This window comes from Cupressus sempervirens, chromosome 11 (assembly GCF_028749045.1).
Source record: "Cupressus sempervirens isolate cs-2001-9-10 chromosome 11, ASM2874904v1, whole genome shotgun sequence".
NCBI classification, from domain to species: Eukaryota; Viridiplantae; Streptophyta; class Pinopsida; order Cupressales; family Cupressaceae; genus Cupressus; species Cupressus sempervirens.
Genome location: NC_143128.1, coordinates 589809917 through 589835077, shown reverse-complemented (window position 1 = coordinate 589835077; position 25161 = coordinate 589809917). Strand labels below are relative to the sequence as shown.

The 25161-nt window shown below is 35.0% G+C and overlaps 2 protein-coding genes across 3 annotated transcripts; both read left to right on the top strand.

Moving 5' to 3' along the window:
- The first annotated feature begins 1147 nt into the window (after positions 1-1147).
- On the top strand, positions 1148-2031 carry LOC149531050 (uncharacterized). Its single transcript, XM_089808286.1, has 3 exons — positions 1148-1222; positions 1450-1623; positions 1703-2031. The coding sequence occupies exons 1-3, from the start codon at positions 1148-1150 to the stop codon at positions 1784-1786; spliced, it is 333 nt and encodes a 110-aa protein (XP_089664412.1). The 3' UTR covers positions 1787-2031.
- LOC149531049 (mitogen-activated protein kinase kinase kinase YODA-like) lies at positions 1849-19389 on the top strand. Of its 2 annotated transcripts, XM_089810109.1 has the most exons (14): positions 1849-2622; positions 3018-3047; positions 3166-3936; positions 5029-5116; positions 5314-5376; positions 7016-7176; positions 7370-7445; positions 9236-9295; positions 9401-9508; positions 9921-10169; positions 17855-17955; positions 18077-18650; positions 18781-18983; positions 19121-19389. In XM_089810109.1, exons 1-13 carry the CDS (start codon positions 2162-2164, stop codon positions 18823-18825), a joined length of 2787 nt encoding a protein of 928 aa, XP_089666235.1. In that variant the 5' UTR covers positions 1849-2161; the 3' UTR covers positions 18826-18983; positions 19121-19389. The 2 variants fall into 2 exon arrangements, with proteins under 2 accessions (XP_089666235.1, XP_089666236.1); XM_089810110.1 differs by lacking the exon at positions 3018-3047.
- Positions 19390-25161: the final 5772 nt, after the last annotated feature.

Genomic DNA, 25161 nt, shown 5'->3' with positions numbered 1-25161 from the left:
AACACACATTTGACTTGAAATAAAACAAATATTTCTGAAACATAAAATGTATCTGATTTATGATTGGTGGTAATAGAAATGTTTAATCACTAGTTAAGTTTCTCTAGTTGCCTATAGTTGTAGCCCATGATAGGAACTAATGAGAAACCATTTTCGTTTTGGAAGAATGGATGATTTAATGTGACAAATAATCAACAATTGAAGAGTTCATTTCTATTAATTGGTAAGCTCATCTTCTAATGATTTATTATTAAAATAAAAATAATAGAAAAATAATTTAAAAAAAAATGTTGCTAATTGATCACATTAAATCACTATTATAATAGAAAAATAAAAAAATTTAAAAATTACATTGGGAAAAGTATAGATTATATTTTACTTTAAAATATAAATTGTAAACATTATAATATAAACCACAAGATTTGATACATCATTTTCAATCAACACTATTATAACAACCGTACCTAAAATAAGTGAAGTCCAACTAATTCCAAAACAAGATGACTACCAGCAATGCATCATCTAATCCAATCTTGTTGCTTCGGTGTAAATAACCAACAATATTTTCAATTATCTACAACTAATGATCTCTTTAATATTCAATGTCAAAAATGCCGAGCAATACTTCAAACTTTTCAATGATCAATAACCCATGATTACTAAATAAATTAAAATAATAATAATAAATAAATAAATAATTTATTTATACAACCTAACAACAAAGTCCCCTTCAATTCCATAATCCTCATTTCCACTTATCAACAATATTTTATTACAACAAAACATTCCACAAAAATTGGCACAAACCTAAATGGTGATATTAGAACACGCATGCCTTGAAATTAGCACATCCAGTCGACACTTTTCTCCGTCTGTAATGAATGCACGTCGACTAACAGAAAACGGTGCAAATACAACGGATCGCATCACACAAATTAATTAACAAAATGAAAAAATATTAATTAATTAATCCCGTGGTCGTTGTGATTCGATAAAACAAAATTTAAAAATATTAATTAATCCGGTGCTCGTTGTAATTCGAGAAAACAAAAAACCTAGAAAAATTTCTCATTCACTGTCACTCCAACGTCTCGATTATTCTCGCCAACAACCTGGCAAATGCTTTTAAAAATAGAGGTTTTTAATAATGACCGGAAAAATCTCTGCAAATTTTCTGAAAACAAACATTTTACAGGCAATCCCAGGCATTTCGCTGGAAGATGTATAACACCTGCCAAATTAAACCTGCTTCACAAACATCTATTACTATTATGAGCCGGTAGGTACTCGAGTGCCTTGAGTGGAAAGCAAAGGCTCTGTCAAAAGGAACTGACACGTGGCAGCGAATAACTGCAGTGGCGCTTTCCGTTTATTTGCGAGACAAGCATGCATCATTACGTGGCCGCCATGTCCGCAGGCCGCGCCGGGATCAACAGATCCCCAAATTAGGCGTCCAGTGACAGCTTGGACAAGAATGCCGCGTGGGTTGTCGGAGAGAGGAGGGATGCCACGGGGCAGCTGCAGAGGAGGCGCGCGTGCGGGCACACGTGCGGGGGAAGCGTGACGGTGAAGAGAGCAGGCGCCGCCGGAGGATTAAAAAACGAGGGCGCAATGGCGGCGGAGGTAACTTGAGCTTTTTTACTTGGTCTTGAGCGTTTATTTAATTAGTTACTTTTTAACTTTACTGGTTTTGGCATCACAGCTAGCGCGCCTCATTATTTCTGCAGGAGGGAGGCGGGCGCGTAGGAATCGCTGTTACACATATACACGCTTTATCTTTAATTAAGACGTTGTTAATCTGTTTGGGTGGGGTTTATAAGCCGTAAAGTGTCTGTGCGGTTTTTGGATATGACATGGTTGTGGTGATGGTGGAGAAAGGAGATGAAATATATATGGGACGGCAGGCTGGATTAGGTTGGGTTGGTGGAGGATAAATCGGTGTTATTCTGGAGAGTTGTATCTCGTATTTTTCGGATTTGCTGGCAGGGGGCTGTAAAGGGTTTGGAGTTGGATTCGCATTTTGGGGCAAAATTGGAGTTTGGGAGTTTACGAAAATCCTCCAGGCTCGGGTTTCGAGTCTGCGCTCGAAAATGCAGGTGGTATTGTGTGGAATTCTGTAGGTGGATTGATTGTGTGGATTTGGGCTTGTTTTCGGGGCAAGATGATATTGCCATGGTTGGGAAAGTCGTCCGGGAAGAAGAGTGGAAATGGCGCTAAGAAAGGGAGTAAGAAGGGTATTAAGGAGAGCGGTTTTTTCGAAGCGTTCCATTTGAGGAGATCATCTAAAGGAGCGAATTCGAGGGAGGAATCGGATGCGGAGAGTGCGCTTCCATCGGCGTCCGCATCGACGTCTGTGACACGCTGCCAGAGCTTTTCCCATGCCGTGCCTCTGCCGCTGCCCGTCGCGGCCGCGGCTGTGGCGCGGTGTGACTCTGGGATCAGTGTTAGTCCGAGTCAGCCCCAGTCTCTGAGAGACAGATCTGTCCGCCCTGGCACCCTCTTGCCCCTGCCTTCGCCTGAACAGGGCATTAACAGGCTGGAGAGTGCAGATGGTGCGGCGTCCGGGTCAGAATCTAGCACGAGTTCTCTCACCAGCGACGATCCAGCAGACAATCATAACAGGTAAGCTCTTAATGTATGCGTTTTTGAATGAATGTAAGCAATTTTGGAGTTATTAGTACGAAGTGGTTGATGATGATAGCCGTGTTTTCGCTTATCCATAGTTCTACGAACATAAATTTTCGACTTTGGCCGCGAATTTTCTGTTTCTGTGGTTTGTTGTTGTTGTTTGGATTGATAGTTTGGGCTATGAATTCGTTTTATGTGTAAGGCATTTTGTCATATTAGTTGACAATGCTTGATTATTTAGGGTTTTTGTCGTATTGGTTGACAATTATGGCTGGGAGTGTTGATATATCCATGATCGTTAGCATGTTTGCCAATTCTGGGTTTGCATTTGTTTATGTAGTGTCTCTTGCATTTCATTGACAAGTTTGCATATGTTTTTGCTTGCTTAGGGATTTTGGGCATGCCAGTTGTCGTCTTTGGTAAAGTTGCTTGTCTACGTTTCTCCTTTTGACAAATTGTTTGACTATTTTCTATATGAATTTGTATATCTAAGTTTTTGTGGACTGTTTATTGACAATTTTGCATTTCGGAATAAAGCATAATATATGCAGGTTTGGTCTCAAAGCCCGACAAGAAAAAAAAGAAGAATCGAAAAAATAATGAGCAACCAAAATCTAATGCTTCTTTGCTCAGTAAACCACAGAATTTGCCCGTGGCATCAAAGAAGGGGTTTTCGTCAAATAGAGAATCGCTTCCCAAGCAACTGCAGATTCCGGTTAACAGAGTTCTAGGCAATGCAACTGACAGCTCTACCATGTCTAGTCCTTCTAGTCCAATGAAAGCTTTTGCCTCAGAGCATCCTTCACCTACAGGTGGAGGTGCTGGTGCTCCAAGGTTTTATATGGATTCGTGTATTCCTGGATCAGGCAATTGTTCGAGTCCAGGTTCAGGCCAAAACTCTGGGCAGAACTCTATGGGCGGAGATATAATAATTGGGCAACATTTCTGGCAGCAGCTGGGCAAAGGCAGCTCTGAGCGTTCACCTGTACTAAGTCCAAAGATGCGGAGTCCTGGTCCAAGTTCAAGAGGGCAGAGTGTTGCTGTTTCTCCCTTGCATCCCCGAGCTGGCGGATTAGGACCTGAATCTCCTACTGGGAGAAATGAAGATGGGAAGCAGCTGTTGTGTCACCTATTGCCACGCCCCCCACGATCCCCAACCACTTCCTCTCCCTACTCTCCCTCAGCAAAATCTTCAGGAGCACGTAGTCCAGCAGGGAAAGAAAATCCTACAAGTCCAGCAACACGATGGAAAAAGGGGAAGCTGTTGGGATGTGGGACCTTTGGCCATGTTTATGTTGGCTTCAGCAAGTATGTAGCTGAGAACACAGAAATTTACCATAATAATCTTATCTCGAGTTACAACAATCATTTTATGAATCTTTAGTAAAAGATGGTTGCTGTTATTTGCCTTTCTTGGTGCTCCATTATTAAATTTGTATTCTATCAATGTTTTCCTGACATTATTCTTATTTTGCATGCTTCTTCTAATCTTTAGGGATAGTCTCCTTGGTAGTGACCCGTAAATATTATTAATTTATTTTTCCTCTGTATTACTATCAAAATGCTCTACTTTGCTGTCCATGGACATTATTTTTACAACAGCTTGAGGTTGTCTGTGATGTGCCTTTGTCATTCTATGCCCTTGTACATACAGGCCTTAGGAGCTGTTTTTATAGCAACTGATTTTGTAGCCAGAAAAATTCTGATGTGGCACTTGGTTTCTAGCAAGAAAAACTGGCTAGAGTGTGAACAAGTCTATATGTGGTTTTGATTTCGTAATGTTTCTTGGTGAATTGGAAAACCAGTTCACACCTATCTCATTGCTAGAGCACCCCACCCCAGCATTATGGCGGGAGGCCCAGCTGGTCTTTTCAACATTGGATCAGAGCCAGACTTGGCAAACAAAAGCTGGAGTCGAATTGAGTGGTGGTGGTGTAAGGTTTAGTGACTCATTAGGAAAATGACTTTGTAAGGCTTACAGTAGCTCAGTGGTAGGGTGGCACAACATGTCAATAGGTCCTATTTCTGAGCTGTGGATTTTTTGTTTTTAAATTTTTTTTGTCAGTGTTCGACTCCAGAAGCATAATTTATTTGTTTGACCTAAGTTGCCCACATGGGGTTTGCATTTCATTCACATTTATAATGGCGCTCTTCTATATTTGATTAGTTGATATCCTGGACAAGCCTATTTTTGAGAAAAAAAAAGAACTGGATTCATGTCAAACATGAAAAATAGACCAACTAATTTTACTGGTGGATTGTAAATTTTGTACGTTTAAGTTACTGTAGTGGAGTCTTCATTACATCACACTAATAAGAGAGTAACCTGCTTAAAAATATTGGCTTATGGTTGTTGACAATTGACATCCTGCTTACTTCATGAATATGTTGCTTTTACAGTGAAAGTGGAGAAATGTGTGCAATGAAAGAAGTTACTCTTTTTTCTGACGATTCAAAGTCAAAGGACAGTGTAAAGCAGCTAGGACAGGTTGGCAATCGAATATTTCACATAAATTTTATTTATTATACATTATTTTTATTGCTTAACATGATTGAGGAAACATGATTGAGGCTTGTTTCCTCAATCATGTAAATAGGAGACTGAATACCATATAAGATAGTATATGATTGTTTCAAGCTCTTATGTACATTGTTTGAAATTCTCTTTTTGTCGTCTTATAACAGGAGATATCCTTGCTTAGCCATCTGCGGCATCCAAACATAGTGCAATATTATGGAAGTGAAATGGTATGTGGAGTTTTGCTGCTTTCATTGTAATAAGTATAGTGTTAAGTTGCAGGCTGATCTTTTACCTGTCCAAAAAGTGGCCAGAGTTTCTTAGTTTAATTTTCATTTTTACTGGACTTGATAATCTTGTTCATTAGTCAGTGTTCCATTTTGGACCCACTGTTGTAGTAAGAAGAGTAAATGTGATAACAGTGCTGTATTGGGCTGAATTTTTTCTGTGGATTACAGATAATTACTTAATGATATCACGCTACTACAGTAAATTAGTGGGAGTTATTTAGCATAGCAGTGTGCTTTATGCATTGCAGTTTTTTGGCTAAAATGCACTCATGATCTTTTTTACTTGTGGAATGCACTGTCTGCAACAGCAGGTGCAGCTATTGGTTTTATCTATTTGAAAAATTCTTTGCTAGAGTATTCACAAGTTTCTTGGTTATAAAAATTGTTTTCTATGATGGATTATTTACTATTTTTCTTTATTGTTATGATGATATTTAGGAAAGTTAGTTGAGGTTTGTTGAAGGATGAAGTAAAGTGAGCAATGGAATTTTTTTCTTTTTGCTTCTGAAGGGTCTGTGTGATGGAAAGTGTATTTAAGAGATCATTATATATTGGAGATTTGCTAAAATGCAGTCATGATCTTTTTTACTGTGGAATGCATGGTCTGCAACAGCAGGCACAGTTATTGGTTTTATCTATTTGAAAATTTCTTCGCTAGAGTATTCACAAGTTTCTTGGTAATTTAAAATTGTTTTCTACGATGGATTTTTATTATTTTTCTTTATTGTTATGATGATATTTAGGAAAGTTAGTTGAGGTTTGTTGAAGGATGAAGTAAAGTGAGCAATGGGAAAAAAATAAATTGCCTTTTTCCATTTTTTAGAGTAATCTGGAAAGTGTATTTAAGAGATCATTATATATTGGAGATTTATAACTTTAAGTTATCTTAGATATGTTGATGTTCTCTTTATGAATTCAACTTTAGGTTCTAATGTGGAATGATAGCTGTATGTTGATAGAAATCCTTTTACTGAAAATGTTAATTTGTTGCTAGACCATTTGATCAGTGTTTTGGTGAATATACATAATACACCCATTGCTATCTGTTTTTCTTTTTGCATCTGGACGGATGAGCATATTCTTTAAGTTATTCTTTAATTGGCTCTGTCTTTAAATGGTTTCGGTGTTGTTGGTAGCCAAGTGGCAAATGAGGGTTTGCCATCACGTATCACGTGAGGGCTTTATCTTTAGGTGCACTTGGGTGCCCATATGTTGGGCATCAGCAAGTTTATTAGGTCTGGATGGAAGCTTAATTCTTGTGTTTGTTACATTGATAAAAGTTGAAGCCATCGTGTGATGAGCACAAATTAGATTAATTCTTAATTGGTTAACATGGTATACTTCCTTTATATGAAAGTGCTTCAGAGTATGGGATGGTGTCACTGTCTCCAAGCATTTTGCTGATGGACATGTAGATGCATCTTGAAAATCTTAGCTCTTATTTGATCTGTTCAATCTAGGCTTTGAATTAAATTGTTTTAATTTTAAATAATAACAAATATTTTTAGTAAAAATTAATAACAAATGTTTTGATATTTTAAAAAAAAATTTTAATTAATAAAAAAGTTTTCCATCTTAGGTGGATGACACACTATATATTTACCTTGAGTATGTTTCTGGAGGTTCTATACACCAACTACTTAGAGAATATGGCCAGTTTGGAGAGCCAGCTATTCGCAGTTATACCCGGCAGATTTTAGCGGGCTTGGCATACTTGCATAGTCTTAATACTGTCCACAGGTAAATGTATTAATTTGTTGTTACTTCATGTGCTAAGGTGTTCTTTAGGTACAAAAGAGCACGGTGTTCTTTAAGTTCCCCTAACAGTATCTTTTTAATGTTTCCGAAATATAATTTCTCCCGTGTTTTCTGGTGGTATTTAAATGTCAAGGTATTTCTAATATCGAGTTTTGCGCAATTGCTAATTGTGCAGAGACATCAAAGGGGCAAATATACTTGTTGATCCTAATGGTCAAGTAAAGCTTGCAGATTTTGGCATGGCAAAACATGTAATTTTTCTCCAATATCTAAATACTTTATCACTTTTCATTAGTGTTTTGATAACAAAAATAAGCTCTGTTATTCAAATGACAATAATTTCATCTGTTGTAACATATATTCTTGAAAAGACAATTCTATATTGTGCCTTCGTTTCTATGCCATCTCATTTATTCATGTGATTCCAGAGAGTTTGGTGTCGATATAGCATTGTGTGTATGTTATATAAGCTAAAACTTATTCAACTCTCCATGCAAAGTGGTTACTATAATTTTCTTCTGAATTGAAAATGTCGTGGAGTGTATTCGCACAGTTGACAAATATTGAATAAATAATTAAGAGATTTTGGGAAAAACTCTGCAGGTTCTTAAAAGTTCATCATTTTGGATAACAGATTTACATTATGTGATCATAATCAGGATGAGACAATATGCCTTCTTGTTGGGACAAGTTGTGATTGACAATATAAAGTGGGAGGAATTGCAGCAACCTCATGATTCTTAAGAGCATATGGATTGTAACCCTCAGACTTGTAATTTTGTCTCATTATATTATTTGAAACTAGTGATCGATATACCCAAGTAAAGAACAATTGGGGAGTCATAAGAGTAATATTCAATTTGTTGAACTAACAATCAATCAGTGAGGCCCGGACAACATAAATCTACATCATTCTGTGTAATTTTTATATGCTGGTGTTGAGGCATTAATAAACTGAAATCTACCTTAATGTAAGTTAGGGCAGTGAACTGGGCCTGCTGTGCATGTGAGCTAATTACAATGATATTGATATTCACAAAAAAGGGAATATCAATGATTCCTGTCAGTTTGTTGGACTTGGGGCCTATCACATGTCCTGGACTTGTGAATTTCTTAGCAAGAGTGCCTTCGCAAGTCTGTACTAAAGTGTTTAATGATAAGCAATTATTATATCTTAAAATGCAAAACAATAGTTTCCAAGGTTGAATAATTAAGTCTTATATTGTCTCGTATGAAAAATGTCTTTGATTTTTAGCCTCTGACTGCATTTATTATTGTTCTGCATTATATAAACTTTATAATAAAGATTGAATATATAACCAAAAATTGCAATTAGCTGGCTTTTCTTCCAAAATATTTTTATGCAAGCCATCTAAATGTGTCAGATCTACTAGATTTTCTCTACCAAGATGATTAACAACAACTGCTAGTTTTACAGGCTTTCTAATACTCTACGTTGCTGAAATTTCCTGCAGTGAAAAACTTTAACTGCTTTCTTTAGTATGCTGTCCTATGTCACTTAACATAATTAATATGTTGTAATTTGAAAGAGTCCAAGCTTTTTGGACTTCATGTGCGGGTGACTTAGCCTGAATTATTCAATTTCAATTTGATGTTTGCTATCAGCAGTCTACTGCAATTTGTTTTGTATAATAAAGCAGAAATACATCGGGCTGACCATTTTTAAGAATGTCTTTTTTTGCAAGAATTTTATTCTTACCATTTTCTGATATATCATTTAAAATATATGTTTGGGATATGCTACCGCATGTTTGTATTTTGCAAGCTTTAGTGATGGTAGATTAGTCTGGTGCAAAATGGGAATGCTTGCTTTCCTTAGGGTCAAAATAGATGCTGTTGTTATACATGATTGAAATATTGACTGTACGTGCTGTGTTGTTCGTCCATTTGGTGTCTAGTGAAACCTGGTGGGTTGTATCAAGTGTCCTGGAGTTTGTATATATGAAAAGTTTTAATAATTCCACAGATGCCATCTATCTTTTGACCCAACGCTAATCCTATGCATTTTTTGCATCACCAGATCTCAGCACATTCATGTCCTTTATCATTTAGGGGAACACCACACTGGATGGCTCCTGAGGTATTAAATTTTCTTTACTTGTAGAAATGGTCTCCTTGTTCGTTGGATTCTTGATTTCATGTGCCCTTGGAACATAAACAATTGTCATTTTATCTGCTGGTTCAGGTCCTTAAAAACGTAAATGGCTATGACTTAGCGGTTGATATTTGGAGCTTAGGTTGTACAATCGTGGAAATGGCTACTGCAGAACCACCATGGAAGCAGTATGAAGGGGTAAGACAATTGCTACTGTTTAACAAAAAATATTGCTGACACTACTTCAGTGAGGGAGGAATATTCATGTATTTTAAAACTGCTGGCTTCCTCTTAGGGCACAAACTGCATAATTGATTTTATTAACTTTTAATTAATTTTGCTTACGAGTGGCTGGTATTTTGAAACCCTTAGGCTCATATGGTTATTAAAGTATTTGGTTAAATGTTTGAAATTTAATGGTAGATTTTTAATTATGTGCTTCTGCGACCCCTTTTTGGTGTAGGCCTGGTTTGGTGACACCAGAGCCATGTAATCAAATTAAAAATTCACAGTCCAGCTGATATGAAATTCAATATATTCTCATTTGTCTACTTTCCCATGCCTCTGCATGTGTATCACATAATTATAAATCTATATTTATCCTTTACAGGTTGCTGCGATGTTTAAAATTGGCAACAGTAAGGAGCTGCCAGAAATTCCTGACCATCTCTCTGAGGAAGGCAAGAGTTTCGTGAGGCTTTGCTTGCAGAGGAATCCTACAAATCGTCCCACAGCTGCACAACTCTTAGATCATCCATTTGTGAAAAATGCAGCACCATTTGTAAGGCTGGACCCTGGCCCAAAAGCCATGGAAACAGAGGCAGCATTGCCCTCATCTGCTAGTTGCATTCAAACTTCGGTATGCACCCTCTGTTATAATTTTCTTCTTGTAGTTGGCTCACATTCTTCTGTCATGTGGAGTCTTACGCTGATACGTTTTACATGCTTTCTGAGTAGTTTAATGGTTCTAAATGAGGGCATATAGCTTTCTCTCAGTTTCTTTTTCAATTACGTTTCTTACTATAATGTGTTTTATATAAATGAATTATTATTAATCTGGAGAGTTCAATTTTTCATTTGTGCAGACGGTTGCGATTTTTTATAAATGTACTATCAATTGTTTTACCCATCCTATTAGTCAGTTGCTTTTGCTGGTATTTGTTTTGATGTTATGATGGCTCTACTTTTTTACCTGACAATTTTGCTATATGAATTTAGTCCCCTTAATGGTACAGTTATTTAAGCACTGCTCCATTCTTAAGTTACCGATGCTGGTTCTGATGCTGATGCGGGTGCAGGGTGCTGATGCGTGGTTTTTTTTTTGTGGGGAGGGGGTTTGGATGCATTTGGGTGTGTCCATATACATATGTATGTATGTATGTATATGTATACTATACACTATAATAAATATATGCAAAGAAATGCAAGAAATATACAAAAATAAACCATCCCATAGCATGATACTTCTCCATTGATAGTTCAAATTGAAATAACATTAATGTCTAATTAGTAAATTACTCAAGTTTAAGATTTCAATGCAATTCGAGTTACAAAATCAGAACATAGTTCATGGTTTAATGTTGATCAATCAAGAGTCATGGCTCAAGATTCATAAATCAAATTCAGTCAATTAGAATCATAAGGATTCTCAAAAAAATCCACATTTTCATCATCTCCTTCTACTGCAAGAATTGCAAGTTCATTTCAACCAAATATGGTTCCAGTTGTGGTAGATGCATGGGCCATCATCATCTATCATCACAGTAAGATCTTGAAGTGTTGCATCCATTTTTGCACATTTAGGGGTTACATCCCAAAGCTTGGTTGACCCTTACTTGTATCCATCCTCCTTATGTGACAAAAGATGCAAGTTGGTATAAATATGAACCAAGTCCTCAACTTTCTTTGAGCCCAACTAGTTGCGCTTCACTGAATGGATATAGGAGTCATCATCTATCATCACGGTAATATCCTGAAGTGTTGCATCCAAGTTTGCACATTCAAGGGCTACATCCCAAAGCTTGGTTGACCCTTACTTGTATCCATCCTCCTTATGTGACAAAAGACACAAGTTGGTATGTATATAAACTGAGTCCTCAGCTTTCTTTGAGCCCAACCGGTTGTGCTTCACTGAATGGATATAGGAGTATGTTGATAAAGTTGAACAGTAGAAGAACTTCCAACTTGGATAGTGTTAATAAAATTAAACATACAAATGAAAAACAAATTAAAGAATGTTAAACACTAAATTGTAGAATACAATTGTTAAATAAAAAATAAATGAAAACTTTTTTGTGAGAAGATCTTAATTGCAAGAGGTTGTAGATTCTTAAATAGTTGACCATACATGTGCCACCATGTCATAGCTCCCATGTCATATTGGTCCCTTATTGCATATGAACTAAGTTTTGATCTTGAAGTAAATAAGCCAAATTATAGCCTCACCTTTTTGTGCATTTCATGATCTGGGAAGAGTCTTATAAATGTAGTGTAGCACCCTATAGCAACTTACTTTGTCCACATATGGTGCAACTCTATTCGGCATAGCAAGTATTTCCTACCTATAGTACCTTGTAGATAAGGCATATGCAAAGAGGTGCAATGGAGAGTCATCTTCTCCCAACACGATGCCTCCACCTTATTGCACAAGGCTTCACATTATGTGGGGTTAGTCTCATGTGTTTGCATGGGAAGCTTTACCTTTTCTACCATGGTGTCCATGCCATCGTACACATTCCCCAAGCAAGGTGCATCTGTATCAGCAAAGTGTAGCAAGTCATGATAGGCTCGGTGAAATCCAATGCAAATTGCACACGAGCCCACTAATGCTCATCCAAGACCATACCCTTGACCTTCAAGGCTGTCTTTGAATTTGAAGCCTTCCAGACACCCCATTGGTTACAAATAACCATTTGGCTCAATGCTGATCGCACCTTGAGGAGTCGTCTCTTAACATTAGTATGAGATGCAAATCTAGTTTCAGCAACTTAAGCAAGTTGACAATATGACAACAAATATAAAGCAAAGTTATAATCAAGTAATAATTTGATAATTGAACATGAATATAAAACTTGTTCAAAATAAATAAATAAATAAATGAAACTAACTAATTGCAATTTATAAATTTACCTTAAACAACTCCAACTTGGAGAATGATCTGAATATGGATTGTAACATGTGGTGGTTTGTCACAAACATTTGTATTTGCTCTCCCTCTTGGTATATTTGCTTTACCCAATCTATTTAGGTGCCAATTTGTTGCATGACCAAGTTGAGAGAGTGAACGGTGCATGGTGTCCAAAAAATATAGTTGTATCAAGACTCAACCAAAGCACTTGCACCCCTACAATTCTTGGCATTATCTGTGACTACCTGGACCACATTCTTATTGCCCACCATCTTTGTTGCCTCAATGAGAATTCTAGAAATGAATTGTGATTCTTGAACTTGTCCTTCACAATCAATCACCCTCAAAAACATTGCCTCATTGGGGGACATTGCAATCACATCAATCAATAGTCGGTTTCTTGTGTCTTTCCATCCATCAAAAACAATAGTTATGCTAGAAGTTTTCCAAGATGTCCTAATTGGTTGAAAGGGTAGCTTGTTCAATTTGAACAACCTTATTTTCAACTTTAAGGGTACCTTGTTCAACTTTAGGGGCTACTAGGTGCTACACTGCATTTGCAAGACTCTTCCCAGTTTTTCAACTTGAGAATTTTTCCAAGTTTTCCTTCCAATATGGCGATCTTACCATATTGAAAGGGAGACCATTGGCATAAAGGCAATGTGTAATTGCTTCATCAAGAAAGCTTTCTTGCCTCTATCTTGAATGCTTGATCCAATGGTCCTCTCTTGCAGGTAATAACTTCTACTTCTTCATCTTCCTCTCCCACTTCCAAGATTGGATGTTTGGAGGATGCAACATGATTGGTGGGCACATTCACTTTGCTCTTTGTGGATGAAGGTTTATACAAACTTGTTTTTGATTTGCTCGCTAAACAATCAACAACTTCTCGTTCTTTTATAAATCCGGCTAATTGTGCATTGCTCATCCTTTGTCCATCTTTGCTTCCCTTGCATAATGCTTTTCCTTTACCAGTAGGGCCCATAAAATGAGCTTTGACCTAAGAATATGAGCTATTGAATGGTTTACTATAACATACATTGCATTTCCAAATGTATGACCCACCCCTTGAAGCTTGTTATAAGATGTGATAAGAGGTGGTGTGTCTCCATAATGGAGATGCCACATCAATATTGAAGTTATCACTTCGTCCACCTTGCCTTGCTGCTGAACTTTGACTACCAATAGTGGCCATTCTTGCACAATTCAAACTATGAATCTAATAAGAAAATGAAAATATTAAATTAGAAATATTTAAATAAACTTATGATCATGAAACATACAAGTGCAAATATACAATACAAAAATACTAAAAAAAGATAGCTAAACTTGTTCCTTCATTTAAAAAAAAAGGATAAAACTTGAAATTTTCATTAACATACTAAAAAAAAATCATTAAAAAAGCTCATGAAATGGATCAAATGCTTACCTTACATGCCGCCCTTTGTACGCTATTAGACACCCTACAAATGATCCTCTTCAAAAATAAGACCTTGCTTTCCAAATGCCAAAATGGAGACCAAAGAAGAAGAGAGCCCAGTTGCAAACAAAATGAGAAGAATGAGCAATGAATTGCCTCTTTTAGGGCCGTTTTAGGGTTTCAGGGAAAAAAGGAGAAAATATATAATTAAAAAAGTAATTAAACACATGTTTTAATAAGCCACATAAGTGACTGGGCGCTCAAGTTCTCTGAATGCACCCAGATGCTCTCACAAGCATCCTGCGCGCATCCATGGGAAGAATATGCTTCCTGCTAGCAATTGTGCAGCCTCCACACACATCGATGCATCAAGAAGCATCGACACCTCATCCGGCAATTTCCTAGGCACATCAGTATCTTAGCTCTATTCTTAACATTCGACATTGGGTATAACTATTTCTTTTTCATAATAAGGTTCAAGGTTCTGTTCATATCTCTTTTGAAGAGTGTTATTCCTATGAATTTCTGAGTTTTGAAGAGTTTTATTCCTATGAACATCAAAGGCACCAATGATGTCATAGCCCTTTTAAGTTTGTAGTAGACTTTTGCTTCCATGAATTTTCAAGGTGCCCTTAAAGTTGAAAATATGGCTGCTCAAGTTTGGTTCCTCATCTGTTTTCGGGGGAGTCATTCCAATGTTCTTGATCAGCAAAAATGTTAGAGGATTAATTTTCTTCAGTTGATGCATAACTTTGTGTCTTTCTTAGTAATGTCATTGAAAACTGAAGATTGAAAATACTCCCTTTTTGTGATACATAGACTTTTGCTTCCGTGAAGTTTCAAGTTGCCCTTAAAGTTGAAAATTAGGCTGTTCAGGTTTGCTCCTCCATCTGATATCCAGGGAGTCTTTCCAATGTTTTGATTGGCGAAAACATTGAGTTATTTTTAGTTCCTGCCAAAGGCAGGAAACTAACGGAATCACGAGGTTCCATATTAGTTACATAATCTAAAAATTTCAATATATATTAATGTTTGCAAAAGCTATATTAATTTGCATGTTTTTTTAGAATTGAAAAATACAATTTTTAAAAAATTGTATTGGCTCATGATGAAAAAGGCAATGAAAAAATTCAATTTTCCTCAACAAAAATACAAAGAAAACACCTCTATTAATGAATGCATTAATTGCAACTTTATCTTTTCCACATTTGTGACAAGTGGATAAACTTAAAAAAAAACAATTATTTTTCTTACACCTCTATTAATGAATGCAAAAATTGTAACTTTATCTTTTCTACATTTGTGACAAGTGGATAAACTTAAAAAAATAAATAAATCAGTTTTACATTGATGTTTATTTTTGTAATTTGTAAAATGTTATTCAAATATAGATATTTTAATCAAATATAGAGTTAAATATGTTTCTTATTTTAAACACATTTATTATTTAGGATACCTTTTGCATAATTTAAAGTCATGGGATATACAATTTTTCAGTTGGAAACTATGTGTAAGCATTTTGGATTTAGTAATTATTACAATATAGATTAATAATTAAATATTTCAACTTATAATTGAATTGGTAGAAATGAGTAGTTCATTCATATAATATAATTTTTACTATTATTTATATATTTCTTAAAATAATAAAATTATTAATATTTTTCAAATTCTCTTCAACTCTCTTTATTATTCTACCTTTACTTGTCCTTATAATAACATATCATTCTCTCTTTTAGCTCTCTCTTCATATAACATTATATCCCATGGGCCATAGGCATCTTTGATATCAACACTAGCTTAGTTGTATATATACAGAAAAAATGTTATGAACATTTCCATTTTAAAAGACACCTCAACATTTTCCATTAGTTTCTCACTAAACACAAAAAACTAATCTTGAGCCATAAGTTTCCATCAGTAAAACACAGAGGTGTTGACAAGATAGAGATCATTGCAAAAGCTACTTCAGTCAACCATAAAAACATTAAGGCAGGAACTTTGGCGCATGCGCAGCTTGTTTTAAGTTGACACATAACTTTGTGTGTTTTCTAAACTTTTTCTTAAAAAAATTAATGAACAGAGTAGTTACAGTCAATTAGTTGAAGCTAGGAATTCACTTTATGTGAAAATTTGCAAATATAATTGAAAACAATGTGAATAGTACAAACAAATAGTTCATGTGATTAGTGTGGTGTGCCTATTATAAAATTGGACAATCACTTAAGTTTGCTGAAATTAGCACATGAAGATTTTATTGCTTCACCTATAGCATCTATCTGGAAGGAGGAAGGATTTTTAATAAGTTACATACTAACCTTCCGCAGTATTAGGAGATGGATTCATGCTTGATCTCCAGATTCCTTGCCCAGGGTGCCTATAATTCCCCCTGACCTCCTCCCCCACCCAGCACTACAGCTATAATTCAACCCCTACAACTAGAATTCCCCGTTTGCACTCCCCCCCCCTCCCCCACTCCTGCGCGCTAAAATAATTGTAGAAACGACATAATAATTTTTCCCCCTGCATGTTCCGGCCAACCTAAATTCCTTAATAACCCTTCATGTCCGAAAATGAATATTTTGCAAATCACATAATGTTTTGTACGGTTTTCACTTATATCTGCATTGTTTGTCCCTGAGTGTTAACTTTCCAGTTGCATGACATTTATTTTTAATCAGTGAGATTGCTGTATTTGCACTTTGATTTAAATATATTTGGCTAGCATTTATAGCAATTTTCTTTAGAGAAATGGTCGTCAAAAATAATAACTACTCTTATGTAGCAATGAATGGAGGTTCCTAATATTATTGTCTATTCTTTTTTAATATTATATGCATAATAATCGTCAACTATCCTTTTTCCGAGTAAGAACTACATACACTGATCTGTTATCGTGCGTATAATCTAAATCATAATAATGTAACCTGCCATTTCTAAATGAATTATATAATTCAGTATTATGGGACAAAGACAGGAATGCAATATAAACATTTTTAAAATTGCAAGGCTTCAAAATCACATGCAATATCTGAGACATTTAGAGGATTACCAATATATGTGATATATGCTCTTGGATGAGAAACAAGATCCAGAATATGTATTGCTATATCAGATTCGAAAGGTTCAAAATATCATACATTTCAGTCCTGTAACTAAAAATTGATATGGTTTTGACCTCATTCTGTTGCACTGTGGAACATATCCTGTATGCATTTTCTCTTGCCCTAAATGCATGGTAACTTTAGTGCTGCTACATTTGCACGGAGGGAAAGGGCACTTCTGTCATTTACATTTTTATGGAAGTACGTGTACCTTGCTGTTTTCAGGTATACCTGTTTGGTGTCCCCGCCCTGCCTACTGTGGAGGCCCGCAACAACAGATTCATGTAAAAGGCATTAAAAATTTAAAAATGTGAAGAAAAACCAAGAAATGAAAATAAAAGCCAGAACAAATCATAAAATGATAATGAATGACAAATATCAATTTTTTAATTGTAAATCTCTCCAGTTCTTTTAGTGTAAATATATATTATATACATGCAGTGATTTTGGGTTTTTGCACCAGGTATTCCATACCTGTACCGTGTATCCCCTTCTCTACCTACTAAGGATGCCTGCAACAAGGGATTCATGTAATGGACATAAAAATGTGAAGAAAAGCTGAAACATACACTGTATAAAGCCAAAACAAAACATAAAAAGATAATGAATTCTAAATATTAATTTTTTTTTATTGTAAAGCTCTCTAGTTCTTTATGTAAATATATATTATATACATGCAGATGCATATCTACTCAAGGTTTGGGTTTTTCGACCAGGTATTTCTTCTAGATTTTTGGGTTTCTGCAAATTGTATAGCAATTTTTTTTTATAAATGTAATGGCTGTAATTATTTTCTTATGATTTGCATTTTCTGCTGTTCTCTACTATGCAATTATGCTAAAATTGCATTTGATTATTAAAATTTAACCATTTGTTTCAATATCATTATGCAGAATTCTACACAACATCCTGCACATTCAAGACATCCCTCTTCAGTTGAGGCAGACCACTCAACATCACGTTCAAGAATACAGTCAACCCACCAGCCTTCAAGGTTTCCACCTTTTCATATGTTGTACTCTGGTGATGCCTTTCTACTTGTGATGGCATTTTGTAAAATGATTTCTATGTTATCAGCAAGAACATTTTTCTTAAGTCAAAAAATTGTTTTGCAGTGATCAATTTTTTGCACAGAGAAATATCTCCTTGCCAGTCTCTCCCTCTGCAAGTCCGCTGATCCAGCCACGATCACCCAATTATAGATATGACACTATGTCCCCTTCTCCTATATCAACACCGATTCTTAGATCAGGCTCCTCAACTCCCCTGACTGGAGGTTATGGTGCTATCCCATTACTGGTCAATGGAGGTGCAAGACAGACAGTGTATGTGCGGGAAAATTTTGGCAACATGCCCCAAATGATGAATGGAACATACCCAATTGGTGTTGGTGGCTATACTGACTCTAGGTCTGAAATTTATGCGGGAGTGCAGGCACCCATTACCCTAGAAGGGTCCCCAAGACTGCAGAGTCATCTGGTTGCAGAAAGTGATGTAGTGGGGAAAACATATGGTAGAGTATTGAGAAATGAGAATGGACATAATCAAAGGCAATATGGTGGTCATGGTGTGTTGGCAGACTTGGAGCTAAAGAAACTTCAAAAAAATCCTTCACAGGTTGTTGGATTTGATTTAAGACCTGTATCTCCCATGCTTAGCCGTGCAAATGGTCATGAGCATTACCTGAAGGTGCCAAAATTTTGAGTGGCATTTTGCATGTTTGTTCTTCAGCATTCTACTGATTTTATGTATATTTTTCAAGCTTAAACTTAAACTTGCATGTTGCACTGTTTTAACGAGTTGAACGATTACTTGTCAGGTATTTTTGCATCAGAATTGTCACCTAGCTAGTATCCACAACTGACCAGGATTGTTTGTATGGTAATCCTGGAAAAAAAATAATGGAACCATGCCAGTGGCCATATTAATGGGTGTGCCTGATCAGGCTCAGCACGTGTGTTCTGTGCAAAACAATTGGATGGAGGCAATGAAAACGTTTACAGTTTCTCGTCAGTCAGTAACGTAAGTAAATATTTATACTTTTGATATGCTCTCCATGGGTTATATGGATTTTTATGAAAAGAGAATTTTCTTCTTCTTATATTTCATCCCTAACCAAGCCTAACAGAAGCTGACACTAGCAAATACTCGTGTTGCAGAAAGGGAGAGAATAGCTGCAGATTACTGTAGCATTTTTTTAATAACATAATAACTGTGACCATTTTGTCACAATCGATCTGTAACAATAATATTGAATATATATAAGGAGTGAGAAGATCTGTTACTCTGATGTTGACCATGGGGACTCCATTTAGAAAGAAATTTTTGTTGAAGTGGCTTCTGTTTTTTTGTCCATATTTATTTGAGCGAGTGTATCTAAATTGCAAAAACAAATAAAATATACCGAGTACAGTCTTGTAATGAGAAATTTGTTATTGCAGTTTCCCAGGATAATGAATATCCTTGCAACATGTCTATCAAGTCAATCTAATGCAAGTTATTATGTGGTCAACAAACTATTATAATAATTATATCTTGTGACATTGAGAAATTGCAGAGCCAAAGATTATTTGCATGTTGAAAATGGTAACTTAGCATTCGTGATTTGTACTTGTCCATTCCATCTCAACAATGATGAATTTTCATGCAATTCGGCTGTGCTAGTTCTATGTGGTGGAAGATGTACTATGCTTATTAACAAGCAGTCGGAAGATGTTCTATGCAGTGGCAAATATTTTGTTCTCTTTTTATTGGGTGCTTCTCTCAGAAATTGGAGGTAACTGTTATGGGGCCTGATATTATTGAACTTTATACGACAGGCTAGTGAATTTGTACACTAGAGGAAAAATTACCGCAAAATCATGAGTGAAGTCTTCTGGTTGATGACCCCATTTTGTGAGAATGCCTAATCCTGACGCTGGCAAAGAGATGAATTCAGACTCAACAACACATGTTACAATAAGAAAAGTGGATTAGACAATCAACTAAAGAGGTGAATGTGGTGTTGATTGCATGTGTTGGTTGGCACAGGGATCTTCGTTGGTTTAGCTGGTTTTGTCAACTATACCTGTCAATTTTTTTGTAGGTTAGGGAGTGACATGTCGATTCCATGTTGGTTGTCCAGTTGTTAGAGCGCTCCTCCCCTCAATACGCTTATAGAGTTGGCGCATTGATCATGTGGCTAGTTTCTGTTATTGGTTGGGAGGCCTATGCCATTCTGAATCTTGATTTCATATGATTTACACAGCATCAGTGCCCCATTAGAGAGAGGACAAGGACCATGGATTGGTATCATCTATGTGATACAAGTGCTCTTTCGAACAGTTTTAAAAATAAATAAATCTGCATCCACAAATTCCCACTGTTTGTTTACTGTTCATAATTATTATAAATTAAAAATGTAATGTGACAAAATTGGTCTTCTTATATTGAAGATTATTCTTGTGAAGGTTTTGGCGCTGGTGGCATTTACAGGGTTTATTTCTTAATATTTTTAAACTATAGCACAATGGAATATGGTGAAAGCATACGAAATTGGTTTTGCACAGGTATTTCCAACGCCTGAGATGGGGGGTTGAATTAGCGAAAATAAAGCAATTCAAATTTTTAGTTATTGATTCAATTGGGTAAGGATATCTTTTACAGGTATGGAATTTTTTGATTTTTTAAGTTACCGACTCAATCGGGTACGGATATATTTTACAGACATGGAATTTATTCCAAAAATTGGTGTTTCCTGTTGTGCTTGGACTTTGGTCCAAATCCGTCGGATGAAAGACAGTATGTGCTGACCAACTCTTCGTATTCAATAACGAGTCATTTACGAAGTCCGTGGTAACCAAAGCATTGTTATAATTGACCATTGCTAATTGTAGGTTACGGCACTCTATACTGCACATTAAATTGTTAAAAACAAATTTTAATTTATCTGCTTTGCGGTGTTAATCGAAGTGACGAGAGATTTTCAAACTTACGAGTAAAAATAGATGAAAGAAGTACGATCATGGCGTGAGCGCATGGGTTATATTTTTTGTTTACGTTGCTTTCAATGCTTATGTCGCTTTCAGCGATTACATGTATGTAGATGGTGACTTAGCTGATTTAGTTGGGCTCCTATTTTATGTAAGAAACAGAGTTGACTTATTATATTTCACTATTTGTCTAATTTAGGGACATCGACCGTTTGCCGTCTTTGACGAGTTCAGTTTAAATTTCATTGCCATAACATAATTAGAAAGTCTCCGTTGTATTTCCATTGTAAATATTAAAATGAGCAAAGAAATGGAACGAAACAGAATAAAAAAGATGGAAACAGAATAAAGATGGAAGACAATAGCGCAAGTATTTATCGTGATTTGGCAAAACTTGTCTAGGTCCACACTCGAAGTAGGGAATAATTATATTAATGGACTATCCAATACCGTACACTACATGTCATCATATGTGTATTTAGACATTGGCAAAAACCTTCAACTGAATGATCATATGAAGTTGAATAGACAGTGTGACTGTTGGGCTTCATATCCCAACAATCTCCCCCGTGAAGACCAAACGCACCAGATGCACTACAACATTCCCTGCTCCTTTTTCTGAATTTTAGATAACAATTAAACCTTGAGAATAATTAAAAAACTATTAAACTTTGAGAAGATCTTAAAGTTGGCAAACTCTGTTCCACAACAGTGCAAATGAGTCTTTTTCACATTTTTTCAGACTTGATAAAGTTTAACAGAGGAATATCTTCTCCTCGGTACTGCAAAGCTATTGCTCACGAAGTTTGTTGCATCCTTGTCAATAACAGTTTTGCCAATCGCTGCTAAGCATCTTCCCCTCATCTTGGAATTCGGTCGGGGACAAATTATAAAGCAACAAGTAATTCTTTCTCAAGAAGACAACATCCCAGTGCTGGAGATCTTCATTTGTCTTAGCATTGGGAAAGAGGTGTTCCATGCTGCAGCATGTTTGTTATGCTTGTTGGTATTTTCAATTGCCCACATGCATGGAAGGAGAAATCAGCTTGTGAGGAAGGGAAGCTACTTCAACAAGCCAGTGACTGGCTTTGTATTAATAATTATATTAATGGACTATCGAATACCGTATAGTACATGACATCATATGTGTATTTATACATTGACAAAAGCTTTCAACTAAATGGTCATATGAAGCTGAATAGACAGTGTGACTGTTGGGCTTCACATCCCAACATCCATTTCTGCTTAATAAATGTGGTCGTTTTCTCGTTTTCTACGCGTGCATTATAGTGAGACTTTCTGTACAGGCCACCTCATGTTGTGTACGATGGAAAATTTACAGCTAGGATGAAAATTGTCATTTAACTCCCTATAGCTTGTATGGCTAATCTGAATATCTGCAACTTATATATATATCAAAAGTTGAAAGCACGGGTAGGGACACAAGATATTGGCATGCATAGAATTGATTGCATTCAAAGGAGTTTTAATGATGTTCACAAGACCAATGTTCTAAAGGATCAAAAGAAAACCAATCAATTTGGGAGCTTGACGAATTCCCCACCCCATTGCCATGCATAGCTCGTTCCATGTATACCATTCACACTGCATTGCTGCTGATGAACTATCAGTCTTGCGCCTTTACACTCAGTCTTAACTGGAATTCTTATAAATGTAAGATACTAGAGTATAATATAATATTTTTTTAAGAGTATACAATAATTTATTGTTTGTATTAATTTTAACTTATAATATTTTTATGTGTTTATTTAATTTAATTTGTAACACAAAAATGGTTTCTTCAATAATATTTTTCTTAGTTAAATTATTATTTGATTATTATTTATTTTAAATAGTTTCATTTAAATTGAAAAATATATTATTATTTTATTTTATTTATTGAATATGTATTATTATTTTTAGTTTTTATTTTAAAATTATTTAAAATTGTTTGATTCAAATTAAAAAATATATAATTATTTTATTTGAATTGTGTTGTGATAAATCTTTTAATTGAAAAATCAAATATACAAGCTTTTCTTGTTGAATTTTAGTTCTAATAATTTATTTGCAAAGATTTTGTTTTCTAAAAAATAAAAAATAAAACAATTTTTTATGATTTTTATCAATGAGTTTTTAAACAATAACATTTCTTTCACCTAAAGATTAATACATTTTTTTCTTTTGAGATGTACATTTTTTTTCAAATAAAGTATTAAGAACTCATTTATCTCAATGATAAATTGCATTAGTCTTGAGTGAAAGAAAAAATATTGTTCAAGAGTAAAACAATTTTTTTTTCTATTTCTATAATTTAGAACATGGTAAGTATATATTTTTTTTACTATAATAAGATTGTTGACTAATGCTAATGTTAGAATTTGGTTGATTGTCCAGTATTTTAAAAAGTTATTTGGTAACATAATAAAATATTTAACCCATAGCAAAGAAAACAACCCATTGAAGATATCTTTGATCAGCTATTAGTGATGGGCTAAATGGGCAGAAAAAATGACCAACAATTTTTGCGACTCAATGGGATGCTTGCCTGCTAAGCATAGATTAGTGGCCTTAAGCAATCCATTGGATAAAGTCATCGAAAAGAATGACGCGTTATCCCATTTGCAACTTTACAAAATTCTACAACTAGTAAAAAACAAAAGGGTCCAAAAAGCTCCAGAAAGCTCTAGAAAACTGTGCACGCACACTTCTTGGAAAGATGAAAAGCTACCCTACTATATAAAAGTATTTACAAACAAAAATATCATACAAAGCCATTCACTGGCTTGTTGAAGTAGCTTCCCTTCCTCACAAGCTGATTTCTCCTTCCATGCATGTGGGCAATTGAAAATATCAACAAGCATAACAAACATGCTGCAGCATGGAACACCTCTTTCCCAATGCTAAGACAAATGAAGGTCTCCAGCACTGGGATGTTGTCTTCTTGAGAAAGAATTACTTGTTCCTCGTTGCTATCTTCCTCATGCTCTGGGATGAGCACGACTAGGGTGAGATGCATTACTGCATAGCTAGTTGCCTTATGGGGCATCCTCTTGATGGCTTTGGGTCTAGGCAATCAACCTTTACCATGTTGTGCTCTGCAACTCTTGTAAACTCTTGGCCAACAAGGGCAACAAGGACTGGTTCTGATGGTATGGTTGTTGATGTGTGTACCTCCACCTGTTGTAGAAGGGGAGGATTGCTCTACCTGAAGTGAGCAAATTTTGAATAAAACAAACATAAATTGTATATTAATTTAAATCTATATTCTAAGTTGACATATAACTACATTTTCATATTTCTATATTTCTATCATTTTTATTATACCTAGTGAATGTGAGTTTCTTTTAACTATTTTATTATGTCACCAAATAACTTTTTTAAATACTGGACAATTAGCCAAATTCTAAAATTAACATTAGTCAACAGTCTTATTATAGTAAAAAAATAATACACTCACTATGTTCTAAATTATAGAAATAGAAAAAAAATTGTTTCTCTTACACAATAATTTTTTCTCACTCAAAATTAATGCAATTTATCATTGACATAGATGAGTTCTCAATAATTTATTTGAAAAAATTGTACATCTCAAAAGAAAAAATGTATTAATCTTTAGGTGAAAGAAATGTTATTGTTTAACACTCATAGATAAAAATCATAAAAAAATTATTTAATTATTTAATTTTTAAGAAAACAAATTCTTTGCAAATAAATTATCAGAACTAAAATTCAACAAGAAAAGCTTGTATATTTGATTTTTTCAATTAAAAGATTTATCACAACACAATTCAAATAAAATAATTATATAAAAAACCATTTAAAATAATTAAAAAAAAAAAAAACTAAAACTAATAATATATGTTCAATAAATAAAATAAAATAATAATATATTTTTCAATTTAAATGAAACTATTTAAGATAAATAATAATCAAATAATAATTTAACTAAGAAAAATATTATTGAAGAAACCATTTTTGTGTTACAAATTAAATTAAATAAACACACAAAAATATTATAAGTGAAAATTAATATAAACAATAAATTATTTTATACTCTTAAAAAAAAATTATATTATACTCTAGTGTCTTACATTAATAAGAATTCCAGTTAAGACTGAGTGTAAAGGCACAAGACTGATAGTTCATCAGCGACAATGCAGTGTGAATGGTATAACTGGAACGAGCTATGCATGGCAATGGGGAATTTTTTTGAGTTGACTCTTTTG

Coding starts and splice junctions, on each gene's coding strand:
- LOC149531050 (XM_089808286.1), top strand. CDS start 1,148: ATGACCGGAAAAATCTCTGCAAATTTTCTGAAAACAAACATTTTACAG. Junction 1,223..1,449: donor CAGGCATTTCGCTGGAAGAT/GTATAACACCTG, acceptor TCCCCAAATTAG/GCGTCCAGTGACAGCTTGGA. Junction 1,624..1,702: donor AGGGCGCAATGGCGGCGGAG/GTAACTTGAGCT, acceptor TTGGCATCACAG/CTAGCGCGCCTCATTATTTC.
- LOC149531049 (XM_089810109.1), top strand. CDS start 2,162: ATGATATTGCCATGGTTGGGAAAGTCGTCCGGGAAGAAGAGTGGAAAT. Junction 7,177..7,369: donor AGTCTTAATACTGTCCACAG/GTAAATGTATTA, acceptor CTAATTGTGCAG/AGACATCAAAGGGGCAAATA. Junction 10,170..17,854: donor CTAGTTGCATTCAAACTTCG/GTATGCACCCTC, acceptor ATCATTATGCAG/AATTCTACACAACATCCTGC.